The sequence below is a fragment of the Trematomus bernacchii genome, unplaced genomic scaffold (assembly GCF_902827165.1).
Source record: "Trematomus bernacchii unplaced genomic scaffold, fTreBer1.1, whole genome shotgun sequence".
In the NCBI taxonomy this organism is placed as follows: domain Eukaryota; kingdom Metazoa; phylum Chordata; class Actinopteri; order Perciformes; family Nototheniidae; genus Trematomus; species Trematomus bernacchii.
In genome coordinates, this window is record NW_022987477.1 from 3,350,924 (window position 1) to 3,373,769 (window position 22,846).

The 22,846-nt window shown below is 41.1% G+C and overlaps 1 protein-coding gene across 1 annotated transcript; it reads left to right on the forward strand.

The window, feature by feature from the left end:
* The first annotated feature begins 1,660 nt into the window (after positions 1 to 1,660).
* Positions 1,661 to 21,710, forward strand: LOC117495691 (palmdelphin-like). Its single transcript, XM_034147135.1, has 9 exons — positions 1,661 to 1,741; positions 4,973 to 5,230; positions 11,205 to 11,255; positions 13,072 to 13,152; positions 14,108 to 14,235; positions 16,366 to 16,480; positions 18,062 to 18,086; positions 19,173 to 19,283; positions 19,941 to 21,710. The coding sequence occupies exons 3-9, from the start codon at positions 11,211 to 11,213 to the stop codon at positions 21,215 to 21,217; spliced, it is 1,782 nt and encodes a 593-aa protein (XP_034003026.1). The 5' UTR covers positions 1,661 to 1,741; positions 4,973 to 5,230; positions 11,205 to 11,210; the 3' UTR covers positions 21,218 to 21,710.
* The last annotated feature ends 1,136 nt before the right edge of the window (positions 21,711 to 22,846 follow it).

Below are 22,846 nucleotides of genomic sequence, written 5' to 3' on the forward strand. Positions count from 1 at the left end.
GCAGAAGCTACTTTTCTCTGTATGTGTGTTACACATGTACTGTAAGTCAATTGTGTGGGCATGTGGAAATAACAATGACAATGTGAAGTATTATTGATTATTGAATCAAAATCAGCCTTATTTTTCTTTAATCATGAAGTGTGTGTGGTGCCAGCAGCAGCTTGTTACTCAGCTGTGTGTTCAGATGCCCTGTCGCTATGTGCTGCTGGAGAACAGTTCATCCATCTGTCACTCATTTATCCATCCATCCTTCTTTGTCCATCTCTCCATCCATCTGTTCTTCAGCGTTTCCCATCAACCATGCTTTTGGCCAAACAGACCTTTTGGATTTTTCCAGAATAAGGCAAAAAGGTCCTTCACAAGTCCATGCAGGAAGTGTGAGTCATTACACTACTAACATATCGCCATAATGTCCATTTTGATGGTCTGGAAGCTGACCTGTTGTGCTGTTTCACTGACATGAGTCTAACTCTGGGGACCATGAATGTCTGTCAAAAACTACAGTATAGCCTACTACTCCAAATTCAAATGTAAACTATACTCAAGTTGAAATATAACCAACCTGCACCTCCACCACTTTTTTCTCTGGTGTAGTCATTCCTGAAATGAACTTCTAAAATGCAAACATAAGTAACACAGCCTTATCTTGAAGCTCTGAGCTGCAGGACACATGTGTTCGCAGCACTGAATGCATGACACTGAAGCTATTTCCGTCAGCTGATGCTAACTGGCTAGCTATGTGACTTCAGTCAATGGCACGAGGCTCTGGAAGCTAGAAGCCAAATACGACAAAGAGGCGAGACATGCTGTAGCTAATAACTGGGACAGGACCGCATCAACATCAATCAAACATTCTCCATGTGCACACAGGAAGACATGATGTTCTTGAACACATCACACTCAAAATACAGAGTGTAATTCCTGTTCAGCTCTGGGTTTGTGGAACATCACTGTATGTGCTTTCTGCAGGTCAGGCAATGTCAGTCTTTCAGGATTATTTATTGATATTACCAGAATGTATTGTCCCAAATCCACACTGTTTAAAATGGTTTAGGATTTTGAAATTATCACAATTTTGCGAAAACGTATTTGACATTTATGCACAACTTTTGCAAGCTCTAGAACTAGTAAATCGACCATGAGTTTAGTTTTTGTCAAATGCCTAGAATAAACTGTCAATTTGTGAGTCAACATAAGAAGACTTAGAAGTGCCAAAAGATAGACATTTTAATGTATCATTTCAGGGCAACAACACATGCTTCATGTAGAATTTGATAGTTAAAAGCTTCAGAAGCAAATACGAGGACTTTTTTGTGGATTTTTTTCTGTGAATTATCAGATTATCTGTTCTCACAATAGAAAGAATCATTGTTTTTTCATCTCTTTCTATATCCGTATGTCTATAAAATGGCTAAATAGTCATATTAGCAGGCCTTAAAACAAAACATTTGAACTGGTGCTGACATTTCAACTATTGTGTATTTGTTTTTCAAAGAATAATCATCTATTTGTGCGTATCTGTTATGTTTCTGCTTTGTTGTGGTTCAGTAGCGCACATAATTCCTCTCCAGGACAGAATGTGAGTGGGTGGGAGCTGAGGATGTGTTATGAAGGCCTCTTCAGAGAGAAGGCAGCCTTACATTATGCCCACTGACTCCAGCGCAGATGCTCCATACATTTCCATTCATTAGCGACACGGTGGAGAATGTGGCAAGGTCATGTGGCAGGAGAGCTGCGTTTGGTGGGTGAAGTCATCTCTTCCTGTTTTTGTCTACTTTTCTGGGGGTTTAAAATATGTCTGTATTGCTACGTTCATTTTTATCATGAGACCAGATTAGATTTTCTCAGCTGAAAAGCAAAGTTTGTGGCAGAGTTTAGTTAGTTTTGCTTTGGACAACAGTGGTCTGGCTAAACTCAATTGAAATGTATTTATTTATTATAGGTTGCAGTTGCTACTGAATGTGCTTATGTTCTATGAGTTGAAGTCCCAGCTGCAACTCTCATACATGTAACCTTTTTGTGACCAGTTAACTGGTATTGCAGGCTGGAACATGTTTAGCCTAGCTTAGCTTAGTTTAGCTCAACAAAGTGTGGCTGTGAAAAACAAGACATACAGCAAAGGACACACGTTTTTTAGCACTAATTAAAATCATGAACTATCATATAGAAATTACGATTCTTATTTGTAATATAGTTCTATTTATAATGTACAGTAGTCAAAAATACATATTCTATAGGCAAAACAAATGTATTGTGCAGTGAGTGAGGTCATTGAGAGGTAGATCATAAATCATTGTGACACGATAACAATACAGCAATACAGCCAATATGTTTAGTCAAACAGTGATTGAAGTTCTTACACTTTTTTTTGTGTCCATATAGCTATAGAATAGACAATATAATAATGTATTTTTATTTGTATGTATCGAGTATTCTCTGCATTCAATGTCATTCATTAGCTGTAGCCCTCTCTGCTTTTGTCCTTGCTGAAAATTATGCCTCAGTTTGAGCTGCCCAACTTTTGTGTTTATGGCTCTATCTTTAGACCGGAGCAGCTAAGACACTTTTCATTTTTCAGTGGTTGCTATGGAAACGGGGCTGCCAGCCTAGCGGCATTGGAGTAGTTCTGGCGTATCAATGATGAGAACAAGATGATGATGATTAAATGATAAAAATGGCTGTGCTTTGAATGATTTCATTTGGTGAAGCAGGGTTACTTTGCTCTTTGCATCGTTGGTGCCCTGTATGTTGTAGTTGATCATGTTCACAAGAATGTCATTTTAAGCAAACCGATTTCAATCCCAATGTTTTAGCCAACATATGAGAAGCCTTGACTATAAACATTTCAAACGATAGCGAAATGATGAAACGATTTTGAACCCTTTTTAAGCAGTACAGAGAAGCAGGACATAAATAAGCAATACTGTAGTTATTCACATTGTGCATAGATAAGCCATGCAGACCTACTGTAGGAGGAATGGTGGTAGGGGGATACTGGAGTTATAAGCATAAGGAATGTCATCAAATGTGGGACCAATGTCTGCTTGGACTCATACAGTATATGAACTGAATAAATTGTGGTCATTCTGTGACTGGAAGCAGTTTTATTCTACATTGACAATGTAGAATAAAACTGCTTCCAGTCACAGAATGGCGTCGTAGGACATTTTCCTCAGAAAGCTTACCGTATGACTGCAAGCCACATGATCATATTTCTCTTTTGGACACAATATATCTGGACATATCTGCAGATTGTCAGGGATGGATCAGGCATGAAGTATCCCAGCTGTGTTGGAAGAGAGGACATAATGTGATGTTGATGAGAACTTCTGGACATATATGCAGATGACTAACATTGTTGTATTTCTGTATCTGTGGCCATGCAAAATTCAAGTGTGTATGGTGAATATTTGTAGTTTAGTATGAGGCTATTTTCAATGAGTTAAACCTGATAGTTCACCGAAATAATTTCGTTTGATTTTAAGTAATATTTCAGTTAAATACAGTGATTCTGCTCCTAGTAAAGTACTGCCTGTGAAGCAGATCTATGGGATGCTTTCCTCCTCTCTGGTCTCTCTGCAAACCCTGTACAAATTTGGAGTGGGCTATGTTGCCATGGTAACAGCAACCTCTGCAATTAAAGCTTTAGTTAGAGCAGTATTTCAAAAATGAACTCAAGAACAAACCACTATTTTCAAACATAGTACGACGTATCCGATTGACACATTGTTCCTGTACATACAGTATGTATCTCTGACAGCCTAATGGCTCTCAGTGAGTCCCTAACATTGTACAGCAGCCACATATTAGGATTTATTGTTGGCCCATGATACCTGGACTTGAGTCACAAAGGGAATGATAATAGATGTAAGCCCTCGGCACTTCACTGATCACACACTGTGAAGCTAAATGTGGAGGGGTGGTGCACTAATTGTTTGTCAGCGCTGATGTCTGTGCACGTCCATCATGGGCAAGGACAGCTGGAAGCACACACAGATTTGCTTTGTGCTGCAAATCAAACTGTTGTCATATACACTTTTTTAGAAACCAAACTTTACTTTGATAGTCTACCATCATATCATGGAGCCATGAACACAGTGATTGAAACCCTCCCATGTACTGTAATAATTACTGTAAGAGAGCTAGACATGGCTCAGCCTGTCAATCAAGCGGCCAATTAGCTCCAGTAGGCAACTGTGAAGTTGAGACAAGAATATCCCCTGTGGTACAAAAATAATTACCCATAGAGAGATGTCAGGACAGCTTGATCTGCAAACTTTTTGAAACCATGAAAGTTTTTTAACACATCCTTAATAAGTGTCCGAAAACAATCCTAATTTATTACACTAGATTTACTGCGTGCCAATTTATCTGACCGTCAAAGACCTTCAAAAAAGTACAATTCTTAATATTGTACTTTAATAAGTGTCTGTGGGTGCTTTAGTTTAGTTTTCTTGAAAGAGTACTATACTCCAGTATTTGAAAAAAATACTATATGTACATTTTATTTAGCTTTGTCCTAAAATGCCTAATTGTTACTCCCTTGGTAATGTATATGTAATGTATGCTAAGCAGTGGAAGACTAACTATGTATGTTTATTTACTCATAATCTCCACTTTAATTTATATTATTTGCCATTTTTTACTGTACTTTTTTGAGTATTTATATTTTGTTTAAATAATATATATAAATATCCATTGTCCAAATGTGATGTACTAGTTCTTCATTTTTCTTCTCCCCTACAGTACAACTCAATAGGAAATATTGTACTTTTGACAGGTGTGTGTGTGTGTGTGTGTGTGTGTGTGTGTGTGTGTGTGTGTGTGTGTGTGTGTGTGTGTGTGTGTGTGTGTGTGTGTGTGTGTGTGTGTGTGTGTGTGTGTGTGTGTGTGTGTGTGTGTGTGTGTGTGTGTGTGTGTGTGTGTGTGTGTGTGTGTGTGTGTGTGTGTGTGTGTGTGTGCGCACATACAGTATGTGTACATATGTGTGGAGCAATTGTGTTGGCAGAGGTATTTCAGGCGCATGGTTGGGAGTGACAGACTCACAGGGAGCAGATAAAGAGAGAGAGAGGAGAAGAGAGGGGGAGAGTCTTCTCAGCTGGTCTGATTCTCTCTCAGCCTACACACACATCCTGGGCTCAGTAATGTTGAACACGCTGCGAGAGTGAGCTCAACCTTCCTCACACACTCTGCCATCACCTGCCCGAGGACACAGCACCACACACACCCGGTGAGTACACCTCTGATCCTGTTTGCATGTGCCTCTGTAACACTAATGTAGAGCATCTATTTGAAGCTGAGGGCTCTTGTCAGATCAGAGATATCACTTTGTACGGCGATAACCACTGTATGTCCACTTCTCAACGTTCATACTCTCTACCGTAAGTCTATTATCCTGAGGTAACTTGTTTCAGGAGCTAAAATGAGCCACAGGGTCTTTTGATACTATAATCTTTTTAAATCCTCTAAGCTGCCGGTTGCTTGGAGCCTCCCAGCAGGGGTCTGGCTTTAAATAACAGGACTTTTGCTTGCAGGTGAAAACACACACACACACACAAACAATTGAATGGATTGAGGACCCTGAAAATCCGTTCATGACATCTACTAGTCATGTTTTAAAGCTCCTCAGGAATCCTATTTGCATTTTGTGAGCATGCTAGGTGTTTTTGTAACTAACCCATGCACACAGGCACACATTCATGCACTCCCACTTACATGCTGTTGTTCTGGGCTGCCTGCAGAAAAACCAGTCACCCCGTGCCCTCCTTCCCACTCATGCCAGTCACTTCAACATGTGCAGCTCAAGGAGGGATGCTAATGACGAAGAGTGCTCGTTTTCACACCTCTGTCAGGAATCGAACGATACAGATCGTTTGATGTATTATTTAATACACCAAGCGATTCCTTCTTGCTTCAGAGACTTGAAGGCATAATCCAGTATTACCTTGTCTTGCATATATCTTTCTGTGAGTAAGATGTTCAGATGTTAAGATATCGATGTACTGTACAGAGCTGAAATCAGGACCTGGTTAGCCTAGTTTAGCATAAAGACTCAAATCATATAGGGAAACAGCTAGCCTAAAGTCAATGAAAGTCAATCTGAATGTAATCAAATATCACGTTGATAAATTAGTATTATCCCGTAGACTAGTGAAGGTATTTGCTGTTAACCTGTTTGCGGTTAATCCATCAGAGATCAGATTAAGGAACTAGGAGCAAGGATTAGAAGTCAGGAAGACCTTAGCAGTCGGGCTAGACATACAGGAGGCAGCAGGTCATGTCATTGGGACTGGAGTATGAGCTGGATCATTGACAAACAGAGCATTTAGACATCAATACAAGACATCTGAACAAATGCATTCTCTGCCTTTCTCCAAACTACACAGTCCATCCTTCAAACTAACCACAGGTACCCAAACACAAGGTAGAAAGAGACAGTCTGTGTAGTTACCTCTGTATGGAGGGTTATTATTGTGTCTTTGTGTAGGATGTTTTTGATTGTTTTGTTAACCATAGGCAAAAGCTGTTGGAGATGGTAGTTTTTGGTTTAGGTTCCAATCAGGCTGGGCCAATACTTTTATTGTCAGGTTCAAGAGGATGTCACAACTGTTGCACGAGGTGTTGCTGTGACAATCATATAAAACCCAGTCTTCATTGAGATGGTACTATCCTCTTTGGAAAAGAACCAAATGCAAGTAGAACCGAACTTTACCACCCAGTGGGAGTAGGGCGAACATTGAATTGGTGTTACATCGATTTGCTTTACTTTTGAGTGGGTGAGCTGAATCCAAACCAATGAAACACAACAACGCAGGCAACCCTAAACCAAACACACCCAGTAGTAGATTTAGCTCTTCCAGATGACATCACGTTCTCAAGTTCCTGAGACATTCACAGCATGCAATGAAGTCACTGTAACCAAGTGATTCATCACAACACCGTAGGAGGAGAGACTGTCCTAAAGTATGTCCCCCTAATATTAGAATTCATCAAGTTGAGACTACAAAACCATGAAAAGTTATTAGAGAGAAATGACTTGTTCGACAATCTGCTATTCCTCACATTGTTTTCATTCCGAATGGATTCATCTCCTAGCCCTGCCTCCTAATGTAGCTCACAGTCTGCATGCTGAATCACTGTCGCCCCCACCACACAAACCATTACCTATGTGTTTGAATGTAATGAGTAAGGGGGGGAAGTGAAAGTCTACAAGCCAAGACTCTTTGGAAACTTCCCAAACAGTTTGAGCTGCCAGTGACTGTGCTGTCCTTTTGGCTAACTAGACACTTCATTAACTATCTGCGCTGTTATGGCCCCCACACACTGGTGCTGGCTTTGGCTTTGTCCATCATTAGCATGTGCCCAAAGCAATTATAATTGTCTCTTTCCCCCCTCCTGCTTGATGGGCATGGCTTCAGTCTAAGTGAGCTTCCTACTTTTTCTGGCATAAGATCAAAACTTTTGGCAGTTGGCTTTGACAGTGAACACACCTCCAAACACACCCAGATTACGTGTTAATCCGGTGTTGGACTGCAGTTAACACCCGATATCATACATTATACTCCAGGTGGGCCTTTCTGACCACTTGATTATCCACTACGTATGACAGGTGTTTTTTTATTCCCATCATCAGCTCTTTTTCAGGACCAATGTGTCACCTGCTGCGACACTCTCTGATGCTCACGGTGTCAAGTTGTTCCAGCTGTGAGCCAGGCAGCGTCTCTATTTCCAGCAGAGTGTCAACAGGTGGACAGGCTAACCAGCAGCATGACCTTCAGGAGTCTCTCCTCCTTCCTCCCTCCCTCTGTCAATCAAATCTCTACCTATTATTTCATCCTGGAAGTGGGGTTTCCCAACATATGTGCTACTATTTTATTACCTCACTGCGTTAGCCTGGAACTTCCATACAAAAACATGTCACGCCGTAGCTACCAGGCTAATTCATATTTAATAGACGTTCCTGTTCGAGTCTCTTTAGGTGTTGATGATACAGAGATCATATCACACCATTCTTATCCTTAAAAATGCAATAAACAATGAAAGAAACACAAGCTAACTCAGTACTTAATAGATAAATTGCTATAATATACTAAATATTATAGCAATTGTTGTGATTCTATACCCTGAGGCATGCTACTTTACCCATGGGAACACTTCATCAGGTAAACAATCACATTCAAAATCACCACATTTGATCAAAATACATGTTTGTTTATGAACAGGGAGGGTATGAAAATGCTTCTGAATTCTGTGTGGTTCATAGATTGGATGGTTTGATAGGAAAGTTCTCTGTAACATAGATGTTGACATTTGATGGAGTTTCTGGAATAATCTCAGCATTCCTGCAGCTCCCACTCCCCCTCCCACTCTCTGTTCCTTTGTGCGGCTGAAAGCAATTACAAGTCAGAATAATTATTATACTTTCCATCAGCGAGACTGTGCCAATTTAGCTGTTAGTTTCTTATCAAATTGTAGACGTTTGGACACTTTGCATGTGGGAAATGTGGCTGCAATAATGAGACCCACTATTCAAAGTTGTGATAATTGTTATTCTGAAACAAAAAAATACTTCATCCTATGACAGTCAGTGGTTCGCTTTTGGGAAGTGTTTTTATTCCGGCCTTTTTTGGGGGGAAATTATTTGCCATTTTGTGTTTTCATTTCAAAATGTGATGCTTTCTTTCTTTCGGCACTGCATATACATACTATAAATAGCCTCTTTGCAGTAAATGAGCGTGTAAGAAGCTTACATTTTCCGATGCAGAACAGGAATCAGAAACAGCTCAGGCATACCAGTGGTTGTTTGAAGCAGTATTAATTACATAATTCCTTCCTATACTTTCTATCTACAAGCTGACAGATATCCACTGTCTTCCCTGTGACATGATCGCTGTGCCTGGGCCATGTGTGGGTGAAAGGCTGACTCTCGTTGGTATGTGTGTGGGTGTGTGAGGGGGCTGAGCATGAGATGTATAAAAATATAAGCGCCTCCTTGCATACGTTATTGTATTTAGAACACACTCGTACTGACATGACTTGTGTTCATGTGATACCCCTTCTCAGCTAACAACAGTACGACCTGTCAAGGACATTTGCCCTGCCTGCATGTGTTCACTTATCTTCTTTACCCCTAAGCACTATGTTAACAGAACATTTGAACAAGTTAAATAATGTTTTAAGCTTTTGAATTAGCCAAAATGCATCGTTGGGTTTTTGGATAGGGAATTTTTCTAGGTACATGGATAAAGATGGCATTTTTGCCCCTAGTACAATCTGATCCAGGCTCTGTGTTTTACCAAAGATTGAACGAGTGGATTTTGGAGGAGTATGGTGCGTAAACTAAAACTAATTTGACTTCCGGTGAGTTTACCAGGCTCTGAAATCTGATGTGTCATGGTTGGCTCGCTACAGTATGAGCTCTGGTGTAGAAAAATCAAAACCATCAAAGAAAAAAACAAACCTGGATTCAGCTGCTTGTATTAAAACCTCAACATTACATTTAATAACTTCAATAGTGGATTGTAGAAGAATGACAAATGCACTGTGCACATTCCAACCACCTTTACTAATTCTCTTTTCCACCAACGCTTCATACTTTATGAATAACTTGACAAGGAGATGTTGAAAATACCACACATACTGTAGCACCACGTGTCAGTTGTCCAGTAGTGAACATGCAGAGGATGCCATTTCCCCGGCTCAGGTGCTACTAGCAGTGTGAACACCAGCACAACATAAATAAATATGTAGCTTATTAAATGCTAAGGATCATGTTACCGCCCACTCTATGTATTGCCAGCAACTTGCCATTTCCCTTCATGTCAGCTGATATGTGGAGCTAAATCTCCTATAAAGTGACAACCGTTTAAAGCAGAATATGTTAAAGGGGATTTATGTGTGCTGGATCTGAGGGAAGACGACATAAATACACAGGATGATATTTGTTGAATTAGATTACTGTAGTTTATATATCCAGATCAAGAAGCCTGTCGTTGTTTCTGTAGGTATTTGTACGTCTTTTGACTTTCCCGTAGCCTCAGTTTGGACTTTGTTGTGATAAGATCAGAGTATACAGGTTCTTATCATAGCATTCTTCATGGGGAAAGACCTGAACGTGCTAAAGTTAAAGTGTGTGTGCTGATGTGTTAATGGCACAGGGAAGAGTCAGCCCTCCATGGAAACATCGAATCACATGTTAATAAACAAGTTCACATGAAGCAACTGATGGTGACGCTTGGGAAATCAGAATGTTATTAACATATCTGACCTGCAAGATTACCTTCTAAGAAAACACAGTAGACCTCAGCAATTAAGTTGCGTGGAAATTGCAGAGCACCCATCAAACCAGTTGTCTTGCATAGAAGCAATATCATACCATTATCCTAAAAACATCTGTTAAATATGGGGCAAAATAAGGGTCAAAAATATAATTTCTAAATGGAGATGCAATGTTTATCCCAAACAACTAAGGGACGGTTGAGGTTATTGATAGATTACACTGAGATAAGGGTTAGGGTTATATTGTGGTTACATGTAAAGATGCAACTCAAGCATACCACGTACTGTAAAAGGCAAACTACATGCTACTTTTTGGTAACACTTCAAAAAGGACTCGATGCTTCCTGCGTCAATACTCGACCATTATACGTGTGGGAGAACAAACTTTCCTTTGCCTCTATTGTGTGTCCTGCTGAGTCCTCCTTGAGATGTGAACCTGCTGCTCTCTTGCTCTCCTCTTTTCTCAGGAGCATCTTAACCTCCAGTGATCATTCTGTCCTCCTCTGATGGACTGTTATAACACAGAACACAGAACACCCACACACTCATGTTACATTCCCTGCACTCATTGTGCCGTTCCTCAGGGCCGGATTAATCGCCGTCCGACATGTGACACAGACCTGAGACTTTCTGTGGCTCCCGCTGTCAAGCCTGACATTCGCAAATCCCTTAAATCACAGGAGTGTGTTATAATGTACTGCAGTAGATCATTGGTGGCAGGCACAGACACTGTTTCACATTGAATGCAGAGCTTTACAGTGTTGTGGTTGGACATATACATCCAGTCACATTATATTTATTTTAACTAGCCTATGTATGAGCATTCAATGTCTTTAAACATACTCACAAAACTGATGCTGAAGCTTTGAGCCTCGTTGATATAATACTTGGATCACTCACTGTCGTGTAAATTGTGTTTCCTTTAGGCCATCATGGAGGAGGCTGGTCTGCTGAAGGAGAGGCTCCAGGCCATCACGGTAAGGCTTTGTGCTTCTAGTAGTAACAGGAGAAAGTGAAATAATCTATATGTGAAATTGTCACACTCCCTGTCCCTTCTTCAGCCACATCTCCACTTCCTTGAAACCATGCCATTCGCATTTTCCTCGTACGCTTGTGTTAACCACAGACCTTATTTTAGGCATCTGAGCAAAAACTCAAAATACATTGACTTTGAGACGAGGGAACCTAGAAGTGCTAATATGCTTGCTCACTTACAGGTATAGGACTCGCTCATAGTTTCTTAGTACCTTGCCTGTTGGACCTAATGCCATTGGGGGCTCTGATACCAGATCGCACATTTGCATATCTAATCTTGACAGTTTGCAAACATGGACCCAGTGGACACATTCACGCCGTGTATTTCCTCGCTGTGATAACACCTCCAATATTAAGCACAAAGAGGCAGCTCTGTGGCACTCTGGGAGATTTTCTTCCAGGCATTGCCTTGCCGAGTTGCCATCTGGAATTGAAGAGGACTTGAAACATCCTTCTTGTCTGCTCACTTATTTTTGTGTCCTCTGGAAATAGCTATTGTTATTATATAAGTGTCTTGCAGTGTGTTTCTGTATTTGGTAATGTTTTCTCTATTTGCACCCTTCCAGTGCTGTGATATCTAGTCTGAGCAGGATGCCATGACACATGTAAGGCACACCTGGGTTTCCTGTAGAGAGTCTGAGTGGTTGGACCAGCGTTGAATGCTCTGTGTCATCGCTATGTCTTGATTTAGTTTCTGCATTTAGACAGACAGAAGCAGAACTGAGACACCGTGTGATTTGCCAAAAGAGATGCGAAGGAGGGCTTTATATTGTTCCCAGAAGGCAATGCAAACAAGGTCGAGCATGACAGCTACAGCTACAGTTAGCAGTGCAAGTTTGTTTATATTGTCCCTTGAGCCCATGCCAGATCAGCTGTCAATCAAACTTCAAAGACCCGCCCACTCAGAGGCTTGGAGGCTACATTTTTCTGATGGTTCTCCAAAGACAATTGAATAGTTAATTATGTTGTTTGGAAAAGATTATTGCTGTAAAAAAAGTAATAATTGAAAAATCTATTTAAAGAGTTTACTGATTGGTGTTGGCCAGATGTTAATCATTTGTGGACCCTTGTAAGTATCTAAATCTGTGCTGCCTGGTTATCCTAATTCATGACACTATCATTACATCTCAATCATTACTTTAGTCATTTCCCCTGAAGTAAGTCGATGAGGATCAGCTGATACCTCACCCATATGATATCCGAACGTGAAAAAGAAAAAAACATGATGAACAATTAGCGCGGTGCCAGAGTCTGAGAGTTTGTCAGACAGACAGCACTATAAATACCAGCAGACGTCACCAGGAAGATCCCCTTTCACTGAGGCTTAGAGCCACTCTGATCCAAGATCCAGAGGCTAATTTTAGCGCGCAGTGACCCCCGTCAGTGTGTCATCCATGAACACTGGGCTTGTGTTTTGATGTGGAGTTAAAGCCATTAAGCAGTGTGTTTGTCTGAGATTATGAACAAATATGTGTCCATTATTGAGTGTCCACATGCCATAACTTCATAGACATTTTTTATTTTTTCTACAGCAGGTGTTTATTAGCAGGGAAAGTTCACGTGGTAATAGTAAAACAGGTGCACACGCACACAAACAACAGGTAGGGTCATGAAGGTTGTGTTACTTTTGAGCTATTTACGGCCGTCCAGCTGTCAGCTTAGTGTCGAAGCGTCGGCCTGTCAGGACAACAGGTGGAATAGTTTCCATGCTGTCTAACGTACTCATGATGCAACCCTGTGTTTGATTTCCCTTCGCAGGACAAAAGGAGAATCCAGGAGAACATCGCCAAGAAAAGGAGAGAGATTGAAGAGGAGAAATTAAAACTCCAGTACATAAAGGTACTTTTTACTGCTTTTATGAGAAATGCAGGGGAAATGTAATTATGTGAAATGTGATTCTATCAGAAACTGAGCAGACTGCAGACACTCCCAGGAGGCAATGCGGGATAAAAATGACTGAATGTGCTAGCTAATAACAATGCAGCACTCTCTGTACAAACTGAGACACAATCTGAAGCAAGGCCAGACTTTCATTTCACCAATATTAGCTGGAGTCTCTCAGCATTATATAACTTAGTAATATTATTCTTATTCGACACAGCTATTTCCCAACACTTACTGTCACAGTCAACCTCCTCCGGCCCACAATCCCTGTTTCTAAGTGAAACCATTTTCAGCCAATTTACTTCTCATCTGAGGAAGATTAAGGGAGACAGTGGGTGCTCCACAGCAATCATAGAATGATGATGTGGAGCACCCACATTGTACAAGTAAGAGAGACAAAAACAAACCATGCTGAGGAAAAACACTGAAACCATTTCCAGTGCGTTTTAGGATTGTCATAGAATTATAAGTATATCTTTTGACAATACTATCCCTGAAAGAATGACTGTGTATCCTTACAAGCTGTATGAATAACCTTATACAAAGCTTTAGTCGACCTAAGCTGGGAGAATTCATCAATTTATCCTTGATATATTTTAGTAACTCGTAGACTTAAGACTCACATCTTACTGACTTACCTCATGTCCTCTTTGCAGATTGTGAACATGTGTTAATGTAACACCTTGTAAATGGTGATGCATAGTAAGAAAGTGTAACTTCTTGTAATGAGCTGTATAACTCTTGAATAATACTGACTGTGTATGAGAGACTCTGGGGACATCTAGTGGAGAGTTGGGGGATGACATGGTCTTAAAAGAGGCAGACAGAGCTGCTTCCACCAACACCTTTTGAATTATGAATAGATGTTTAAATACTGAGTTGCCTGTGTGTCGGTGTGTGTGACTGACAGAAGAAGGCCCTGAGGGAGCAGTGGCTGATGGACGGTCTGAGTCAGCAGCAGGAGGAGCAGGAGGCCATGAGGCTGCAGGCTGAGGACGAGCAGCAGCAGAGCGACCAGCTGCAGAGCAACATCCTCAGGTAACTTGCAGCAAATCACAGCTCATCCCACACTGAACAGGCAGGCAGCTGACACATGGTGTGGGGGAAGAAGGAGTTTATATTTTGTTCAGGTGCACTGAGGCTTGTGAGGACTGAGTGATCCCAGTGGGGGATATCACTCACTGCAGAAGAAGAATAATGGAATAGATTTTAGAGTCGCTACGGTCAAAGAAGATCTATTTCTCTGTTGAACCAAGAGTTGTTTTGCCCTTTTAAACTCTTATATAGCAAGAGGTTGCTTGTGGAAGCTTGCTGGTAACACTTTCTGAGTTTTGAGTATGTGTCTCTTTTCTTTCTCCAATGTTTGGGTCATTTTCAGAGTCAGGTTATACTGCCACTAGGTTGACACATTTGCATTGGAGTATTATGGTGCATACATAAAAACAGAAAAAATATACAATTATTATACAAATATATTTACCATTCAAATATTTAAAAAAAAATGTAACATAAATATTTAGAAACACTTAGTAGAATATAAATGTGACAGAATACTAAAAAAAAATCAAATATCTCAGGAGAGCTCCACTGAAAGAGCTGTGAAAAACTCATCAATATTCAAGTTTAAAGGTTTGTTTTGCTGTTAAAGAAAGTGGCGGGTCCCTTTCCACCTTTAAATCAACACAAGGGTGAAATTGCAATATTGTTAGAGGAAAAAAAAAGGTTTCCTAAGAGGCTGCCAAATGGAAGTTACATCATCATCAGCTCTAAGATGCTTTTTGGAAACCAGATGTGCAGGAGTCTTGGGAGAACATGAAGTGCTTTGGAACATCAAACACTAATTCACTGTCTTGTTTCTACAACCTCGACACTGGCACTTTGCCTCCGTGTGTGTGTGTGTGTGTGTGTGTGTGTGTGTGTGTGTGTGTGTGTGTGTGTGTGTGTGTGTGTGTGTGTGTGTGTGTGTGTGTGTGTGTGTGTGTGTGTGTGTGTGTGTGTGTGTGTGTGTGTGTGTGTGTGTGTGTGTGTGTGTGTGTGTGTGTGTGTGTGTGTGTGTGTGTTTGTGCGCCTGTGTGTGTGTGTGTGTGCGCCTGTGTGTGTATGTGTGTGTGTGTGTGTGTAGGCCTGTGTGTGTGTTTGTGCGCCTGTGTGTGTGTGTGTGTGTGCGCGCCTGTGTGTGTGTGTGTGTGTGTGTGTGTGCGCCTGTGTGTGTATGTGTGTGTGTGTGTGTGTGTAGGCCTGTGTGTGTGTGTGCGCCTGTGTGTGTGTTGCACTGTGGGAAGCAGCGAGGGATTAGGATCAGACTGTTTGACCTTAACTACCCCAGCAGCAGCATGTGTGTCAAAGCGCAGACAGTTTCCTTCATTACATCACAGCACTACTTATCCCGGCTTAGTGTCTGCACACACTCACAACACATGAGGCTTCACACGCTCTACATTAACACAACCCACTGTCCTGCTGTGAGGAACCATTTCCAACAATGTGCAGTGAATCATGACGAAAGGATGTGTCATATTTCACCAACAACCATTTCATACTTTTTTCTATTTCTTTAGGAATTGAAACCATCCTAATCATCTTAGGGCTATTAGTGTCATTTCTATATTCTTCCTATATTCCTTTATTTTATCTTGATCACAAAATAATTATTTGGAAGAATATTGACAGATTGTAAACAAGTCATTATAGCACTGTGTTCCCATATGATTTAGCTTAGATTAACACCTTAGAAAGGTCAGATATAATGTGTTGTTTTGTGAATGTACTATACATTTTACCCGGCAGACCTCTAGAGGTTTACGAAAGAAAGATTAGGCTTTTATTTTATTAATTTCTTTAGGGTAAAACCGCCAATTTTTTTTAAATGTTTTATTTCTAACACCGTTACACACTACTCAACTTGATATGCAACGCTCCACTTGATAGTAGAGCCATTTACATGTGTATAGACCTCAGAGCCATGTTTTAAAATGAAAATAGATGAGCGAACACAGCAGGACTTCCCAGAATGCTGCGAGTGTGGAAAAAAAGCCCTGAAGCAAGTGTTAAGTGTTTTTGCTTCATTAAAATGCATTCAAATGCTCTCTAGCTGCTGCTGTTATTAAGACGAGGAAAACGCTACTCGGCTCGTTTCATTAATCAACTGTTTATTACTCTCCTGCACAGAATAGAGAAGGAGGTCGAGGCGTTGGAAACACAGGAGCTCGACATCTCGGCCAATGAGGAAGCAGTTCTGAAACGGTTAAAAGAAGTGGAGAGGACGGCTGAGGATATAATAAAGGTAGGCTTACAAAAAAAACTGGCTGCTTTTTATTACTTTGCTCGCTTGTGTTTTGCATACTGATTATTTCTGCTTCAATTCACCTTGAGGCAATGCATCCTGATGAGAACTAACCTTTCTTTAAACTTTAACAAACGTAGTGATTATTCAATTGAAGTGAAGACACAGGTGTATATTTGAAACAATGCCCCTAATACATATTGATGAACAGACACTATGGTAGAAAACACTGGACTAGAAATATCAATACAGTAGGTAGCATTTATGCCGAAAGACAGGGTTTTGAAAATGTTATTTCTACTTAGCTAAATAAGGAAGTTCATTATATAACTGAGATGTGGGTTTCTGGTTCTTTGGGATTCGTACGGTTCTTTCTGTTGGGGAATAATTTGCCCTGCATGTCCTCCTTCTTCCTCTGATGCAGCTGAGCAGCCGTTATCTCCCATAAGGAGGGGCTGCCCTAACATATTGTTGATGTTGCCAGTTTGTGACCGGGCAACTCTCGGTCAGAGATAGTTATTGTTGTGGGACACCTGGAACACATCCTTCTCGGGGTGTAGATGACCCCGAGCCATAAGCGACAACAAATGTGATTCAGTGTCCCTCAGCTGTTTAGTCTATCTATTGAAGAATGTTGATTATTACACTCTGAACTAGTTAAAACTTAACTTCAGAATTGATTGTGTTATCTCTACCGTGTGGTCAAACCGTGGCCCGTGACATGTCTTGTGAATTCTCCGGCCGAAGCTCCAAATGAACCGTCAGTGTTTGCCATCAAAGCTCCAGCTCTCCTCGTGTCTCTCTCTGAGTCCTGACTCCAATTGCTTCAGAAGTTTCCCCCACACTTTCTTTCTTTGGACATTAGCAAGACTGATATTAGCCTCGTAGCCATGTTGCTAGCGATGTGTAAACAAGTAAAGCAATTAACTCGTGTATATGAAAATCACGCAACAGGAAATATATTATCAACCCTTCTGTTGCACATGTTTTTGCCAACAAATGTCCTGTTTATATTACTAAGATTTAGGTTTCTGGTTCTTTGGGATCCTTAAGGTTGTTTCATTCTTTGGACATTAGCAAAGCTGCTTGCATTAGTCATGTTGTTGCCGAACAGATAACTTGTTTATATGAATAACAGGAGATTTCTGTTGGGCAGTTTTGTTGCCAACGAATGTCCTGTGTGGTAGATTCTAGCGCTTTCTACAAATCTACTGAAACTGAATCCAAAGGTTATTGTTTGCTACTCACACCATGCCGCCTGTGGCTCTCCCTCCAAATACTCTAATCTGTGCTCGCCTCTAACAAGATGCACTTACTGGGGACTGTGTGGGTGTGCTTGGCTTCACAAGAGGCTGCTTTCAGTGAATAAGGTGGCAGGTAAATGGATTTCTCTCCTGGTGGGCGTGCGGCACACATGCACTAACATGAATAATTTGCTTTCTGCTTGCTGTGTTTGGACTGAAATGAATAAATGTGGCTTTAATGCGACATGGACTGCTGATGCACCATTAATTTGTAGCACTGCTGTGACGCTGCATCTCTCACCACTTTGACCTTCAACTACTCTGTCTTCACATTTAGGAGCTCAACGCAGACTTCCAAGCAGGTACAATCTACTCTTTACATCTGGGTTTGTTGTGAGTCTGTAACACTTTTCTTAGGCTGGGTTAACACACTCTACTAATAGATCTCACCTTATTTAAGTGTGTTAACTAACACAAGTGAATGTTACTTATTGAAATAGTCATAATGTTTCATCTATTGTTAATATACTAACATGTTAACCTCAATTATTTATAATTCAGACACAGGATAGTTGTTTTTTTAGGCCCATTATTTTGAAACCGTGATTTCATAATTGTAATGCCATGTTGTTTGGCTGAATTCTGGTAAATACAATAACTTGAGCAAGATTTTCAGATTCATACCGATGTCATGTTTCAGAGATTGAGATTAATCTGAACGTCTCACTTTTAGCAATAAAGAGAATAACCATACTGCTCAAACACCTTTAATTATCCCCCTTATTTTATCCTGTTTGGTGGGCTTACAAACTTAAAGGGGACCTATCATGCAAAATGCATTTTTGTACGTCTTTTATACATGAATATGTGTCCCCGGTGTTCCAGGGAACTCACCAAGTGTCAGAAAACACAACCCTCTCTATTTTCCTCCATACCCAAATCTCTAAAAAAGGGGCTGCAACGGATCTGATAAAAACTGATCCAGATTTGAACACTTCTATGACGTCACAGAAGTGGCGCTACGGCTATTGGGCCAACTCCACCAATCAGGAGGAGACAGCCACGGCCATTGCCGTTCGAAAGCGCTGGAGACGCTGTAGTACATATGCCAGGCCAGTAGATGGTGCTGTTCTCACAGAATCAGCCCAGTGCTACAAAAGTGCAAATTAAGCTAAATGAGGCGTGGCTAAAATGCATGATCTGTTTGGTATTTTGAACAAAAGAAAGTATAAATATGCCTTATATAGGTATGGTCCTACACTATATTATTAAAAATATAGCATGATAGGTCCACTTTAACATGCGTTGTTTGTTATGTTGTGATATGTACATAACTGGGACATAATGACACCTTTGAAATGATTATCTTTTATAACCTTACTAATGATGGCATGGCTTGGCATTTATAAAGTTTTCTCGTATCTCACTGTTCAAACTTTGTTCCTCAGATGTGATGCGTAATGCCTCCTCGCCACTCCAAGATTTACCATTCTTCTACCCTCCAATACCAACAAGAAGCCCAGCTATACATAGGCCTGGTAGTGAGGAACCAAAAAAAGGTACAGACATCATTTACAGTTAGGATGTTGAAAGTATAATAAAATGTGGTCCACCATTGGACTATGGGGAGATTTTAGATGCCTGCCAGCAATTTCCCAGAGTTCTCGGCACCCTGCTGACATCCATTTTGTGCTCTTTAGGCTTAGCTGTCTGGTTAAGACCGGGCGCTCTGATTGAAAATGGTTTCATAAGGCTATTTTAAAAGCTGCAATTTTCATCCGGATGCAAATTATGAAGCACTTAGAGTTCGGTGTGAATATAACTGAACATTTCTATGCCGCCATTTAGAATTCTGCTCTAGTCATGAATCATTGACAGCAACTTTTTCATGAGGTTGGAAAAGACTGCACTGAGTAAAAACTAAAAGACAGAGGCAGATGTACATATTGTACTGCATTAAGTAGGCATTTAATCAATAAGAAAACACTCTAAATCGTATTTAATGCAAAAGCATTTAGCATTAGAAGAACAAAAAGGAAAGATTTGTTTTCTGTTCTGCCTCATTTTAAAGACATGCCATTGCCTTAAACTGATCTCAATTAAAATGCACTGTATTGAGTAATAGTGTGAAAGCATGCTTGTTTTACCTCAAAGTTACAATATGAAATGTTCAGCGACAAGACATTGATTTACAGTGAGTCTTTTCTCAATTTCAGCCACGTTTGCGATGGAGATCAGTGTGGAGCATGATAAGAGAACAGGCAAAAGTCAGGTGGTCTCTACTGCCACCATCACCCCAGAAAGCCTCCAGGAGAGGGGGTTAAAGGTCTATGAAGATGGCCGCAAGTCAGTATATGCATTGCACCCAGATGGAGGCAAAATGCCCAGTGGATTAGTTGGAGAGATGACGCCCAAAGAGGTGGAAGAGCTTCTGCATCAAGCCGCAGATAGCAACGTTCCCACTGGGGTGCAGTACCATCAGCCGGTCTACTCTGCACCTTACACAGAGAGCAGGCCTTCAACACCCAGGACGCCCAATCAAACACCGAGAGAAACCCCAACCCCAACACCCAGGACGCCCAATCAAACACCGAGAGAAACCCCAACACCCTTCCAGAGCTCAGCCGGGAATGAAGCTGAAATCCTCAAAGAAGAAAGCCAGCACAGCCAAGACCTGGAGGGATGGACCACCCCGAAAACACCCAGCCCTATCCAACAAGACTCAAGAACTGGAGAGGAAACCAAGCTGCCCTTCTGCCACATTCCAGGACAATCGTTGGGTGACAGGCCTCCGATTTCAAAGCCACAGTTTGGAGCTCAAACTCCACGAGGACTCACCAACAGGAAGACGGATGCGGGCAGTCCAAAGACCCCGTCTCTTGTCTCAGTCAAAGCCAGATCTGAAGGAATGCCTACAACCGTTCAGCCGTTCTACATGGATGTCGATATCCGTTGTCCTTCAGTAGCCAGCGGTCTGCTGGGTGACACCGATGGCTTTTTAGAGAGCTCTAGTGAATTTGACAGACTTTCCCCCTTCTGTTCAGAGAGTATCGAGTCTCTGAACTTCACCAACAAACTGCCAGAGGAGCTGGAATCAGAATCGGTCACTATGATCTTCATGGGTTACGAGAACGCGGACGAAGACGAGGAAGACATCCAGGCTGAACTGGTGGTCATCGGAAACAGCGATGACGATAGCGATGAAGAGGCCCAATGTAGTCCTAAAGAAAGGACCGAGGAGTGTCTCTCATACCACCCAGAGGGATACAAGAGCCAGGTCTTCCAACCCAAAATGGAAAAAGCCAATGTTACCGGCCGCAGAGACATTATTGATGATGCCTACTCAGACTGGGATGATTTAGGGCTCCACAAGCCCACATTCATCCACAAGTCTGGGAAGCCAAGTCCCTACCCGCTGGGGCATAGCGGGGACACGGCAAACACAGGCAGCATCAATATGGAGGAAATGAAGCTCTGTTCAACAGGAAGATGAGAAGGAAGATTACCACTTCCTGAGAAACTGGGTCATTGAAGAGGAAATGTAGGAGAATAATTTAAGTGATTCCTGTTTTTTTTTCTTACAATAGGTTTGAAGATATCTCAGCCTTGCTCCTAACCTTCCTCTTGTTGCATTTATTGTGAAAAGCCTTACCTTGCCATAGTTTGCCTCTAATATTGGTGTGACTGCAGCACTTTGCCAAAGATATTTATGCTGCAGGAAGCCAAAGTAAATCTTTAAAGATGTCTTGTGACCATATGTATGTGGATATCCATCTTGTTCTGGGCCTTTTAATTCTTGGCCGTTAACCTCAAATAAATCTTAACATTTTTGGAAAAAGTGTTGTTCCAGCTTTTTGTCAACATAGCCAGCTTCAGAAATGGTGTCCACAGTTATTTGTGGTTACTGTAAGTGGTGGGAGGCTGTGGCTCAGTGGATAGTGTGCTGGACTTCGAATAAGGAGATAGCAAGTGCGAGTCCCACTGCAGTCAGCTTGTCGTTGTGTCCCTGGGCAAGACACTTCACCCCAAATTGCTCCTGTGGGGATTGTCCACAGTACTGAATGTATGTAAGTCGCTTTGGATAAAAGTGTCTAACTAGTGACATGTAATGTGACTAATTTATGGTGGTGCCTTTTTTTTCAATAAAGTGTTAATCATGCCATGTGGTGATTGAATTTCTACTTTGAATGTGTACATTAACAGTCCCGTGTGCTGTTAACTTCTCTGTGATTAAAAATATTTCTTCATCTTCTAATTGTGACGGTGTTGTTTTACCTGATAGTAACAATGACATATAGCCAGCACTTAATATCATCAGATGACTTCATACACTTATTTGCATTTTTGTAATGCTCTGTATAGGATGCTACATAATATGATCTGACAATAACACACCTTGGAAACAGTATGAGGGACATTTGAAAAGATGTCTATTGCCACTTTGAATTAATAAATTAATGATATGTAATAATAGCACAAGTACAGAGCTTCAATTCACATTTAAAAATACATGAATATGATTAAAAAGGTGTCTTTATGTGTTTGTCTGAGCGTCTCTGTATAGCGGAGGCGAGCAGCTCTGAGTTGTGTCTGCAGGAGGAAAAGGACTGACGGCTGAGAGAATTCAACTTGTTTTTCTGCTGCTCATGTCGAGCACTCGCCCTTGGTTTGCTTTGTGATGGCTCCTTAGACTTTGTGCACAAAGGATACAGTTATATAACGGCAATTTTGTATGAAAGAAAAAAAAACATGAGAAAGTGATAAACCTGAGGTTCGCTGTCACCGAAATATTCACGGTGTATCCGTCTCTCTTAGCTGGAGCAGTGCAGGCACCTTAACAAGTGTGTGAATGTATACTGTCTTCCTCTGACGGGAGTGAACGTGCCGTGTTAACAGAGATGCTTTTTGGCTGAAAAAGATGACTCATTCTTCACAGCATGGATTGAGTAGTCAGTCACACATTGTGGATGTAGTTAGCACTCCTGAGCAGCCTTAAATGAGAAAGACAAATACCAGAGAAAGCAGTTTAACGGAGGTCTGTGGATATGCCAGAGGAACATTCATTCTGGATTGAAATGTGATTTTCAACGCTAAATTGGATGCAGGAGTGATAGTCATTCAC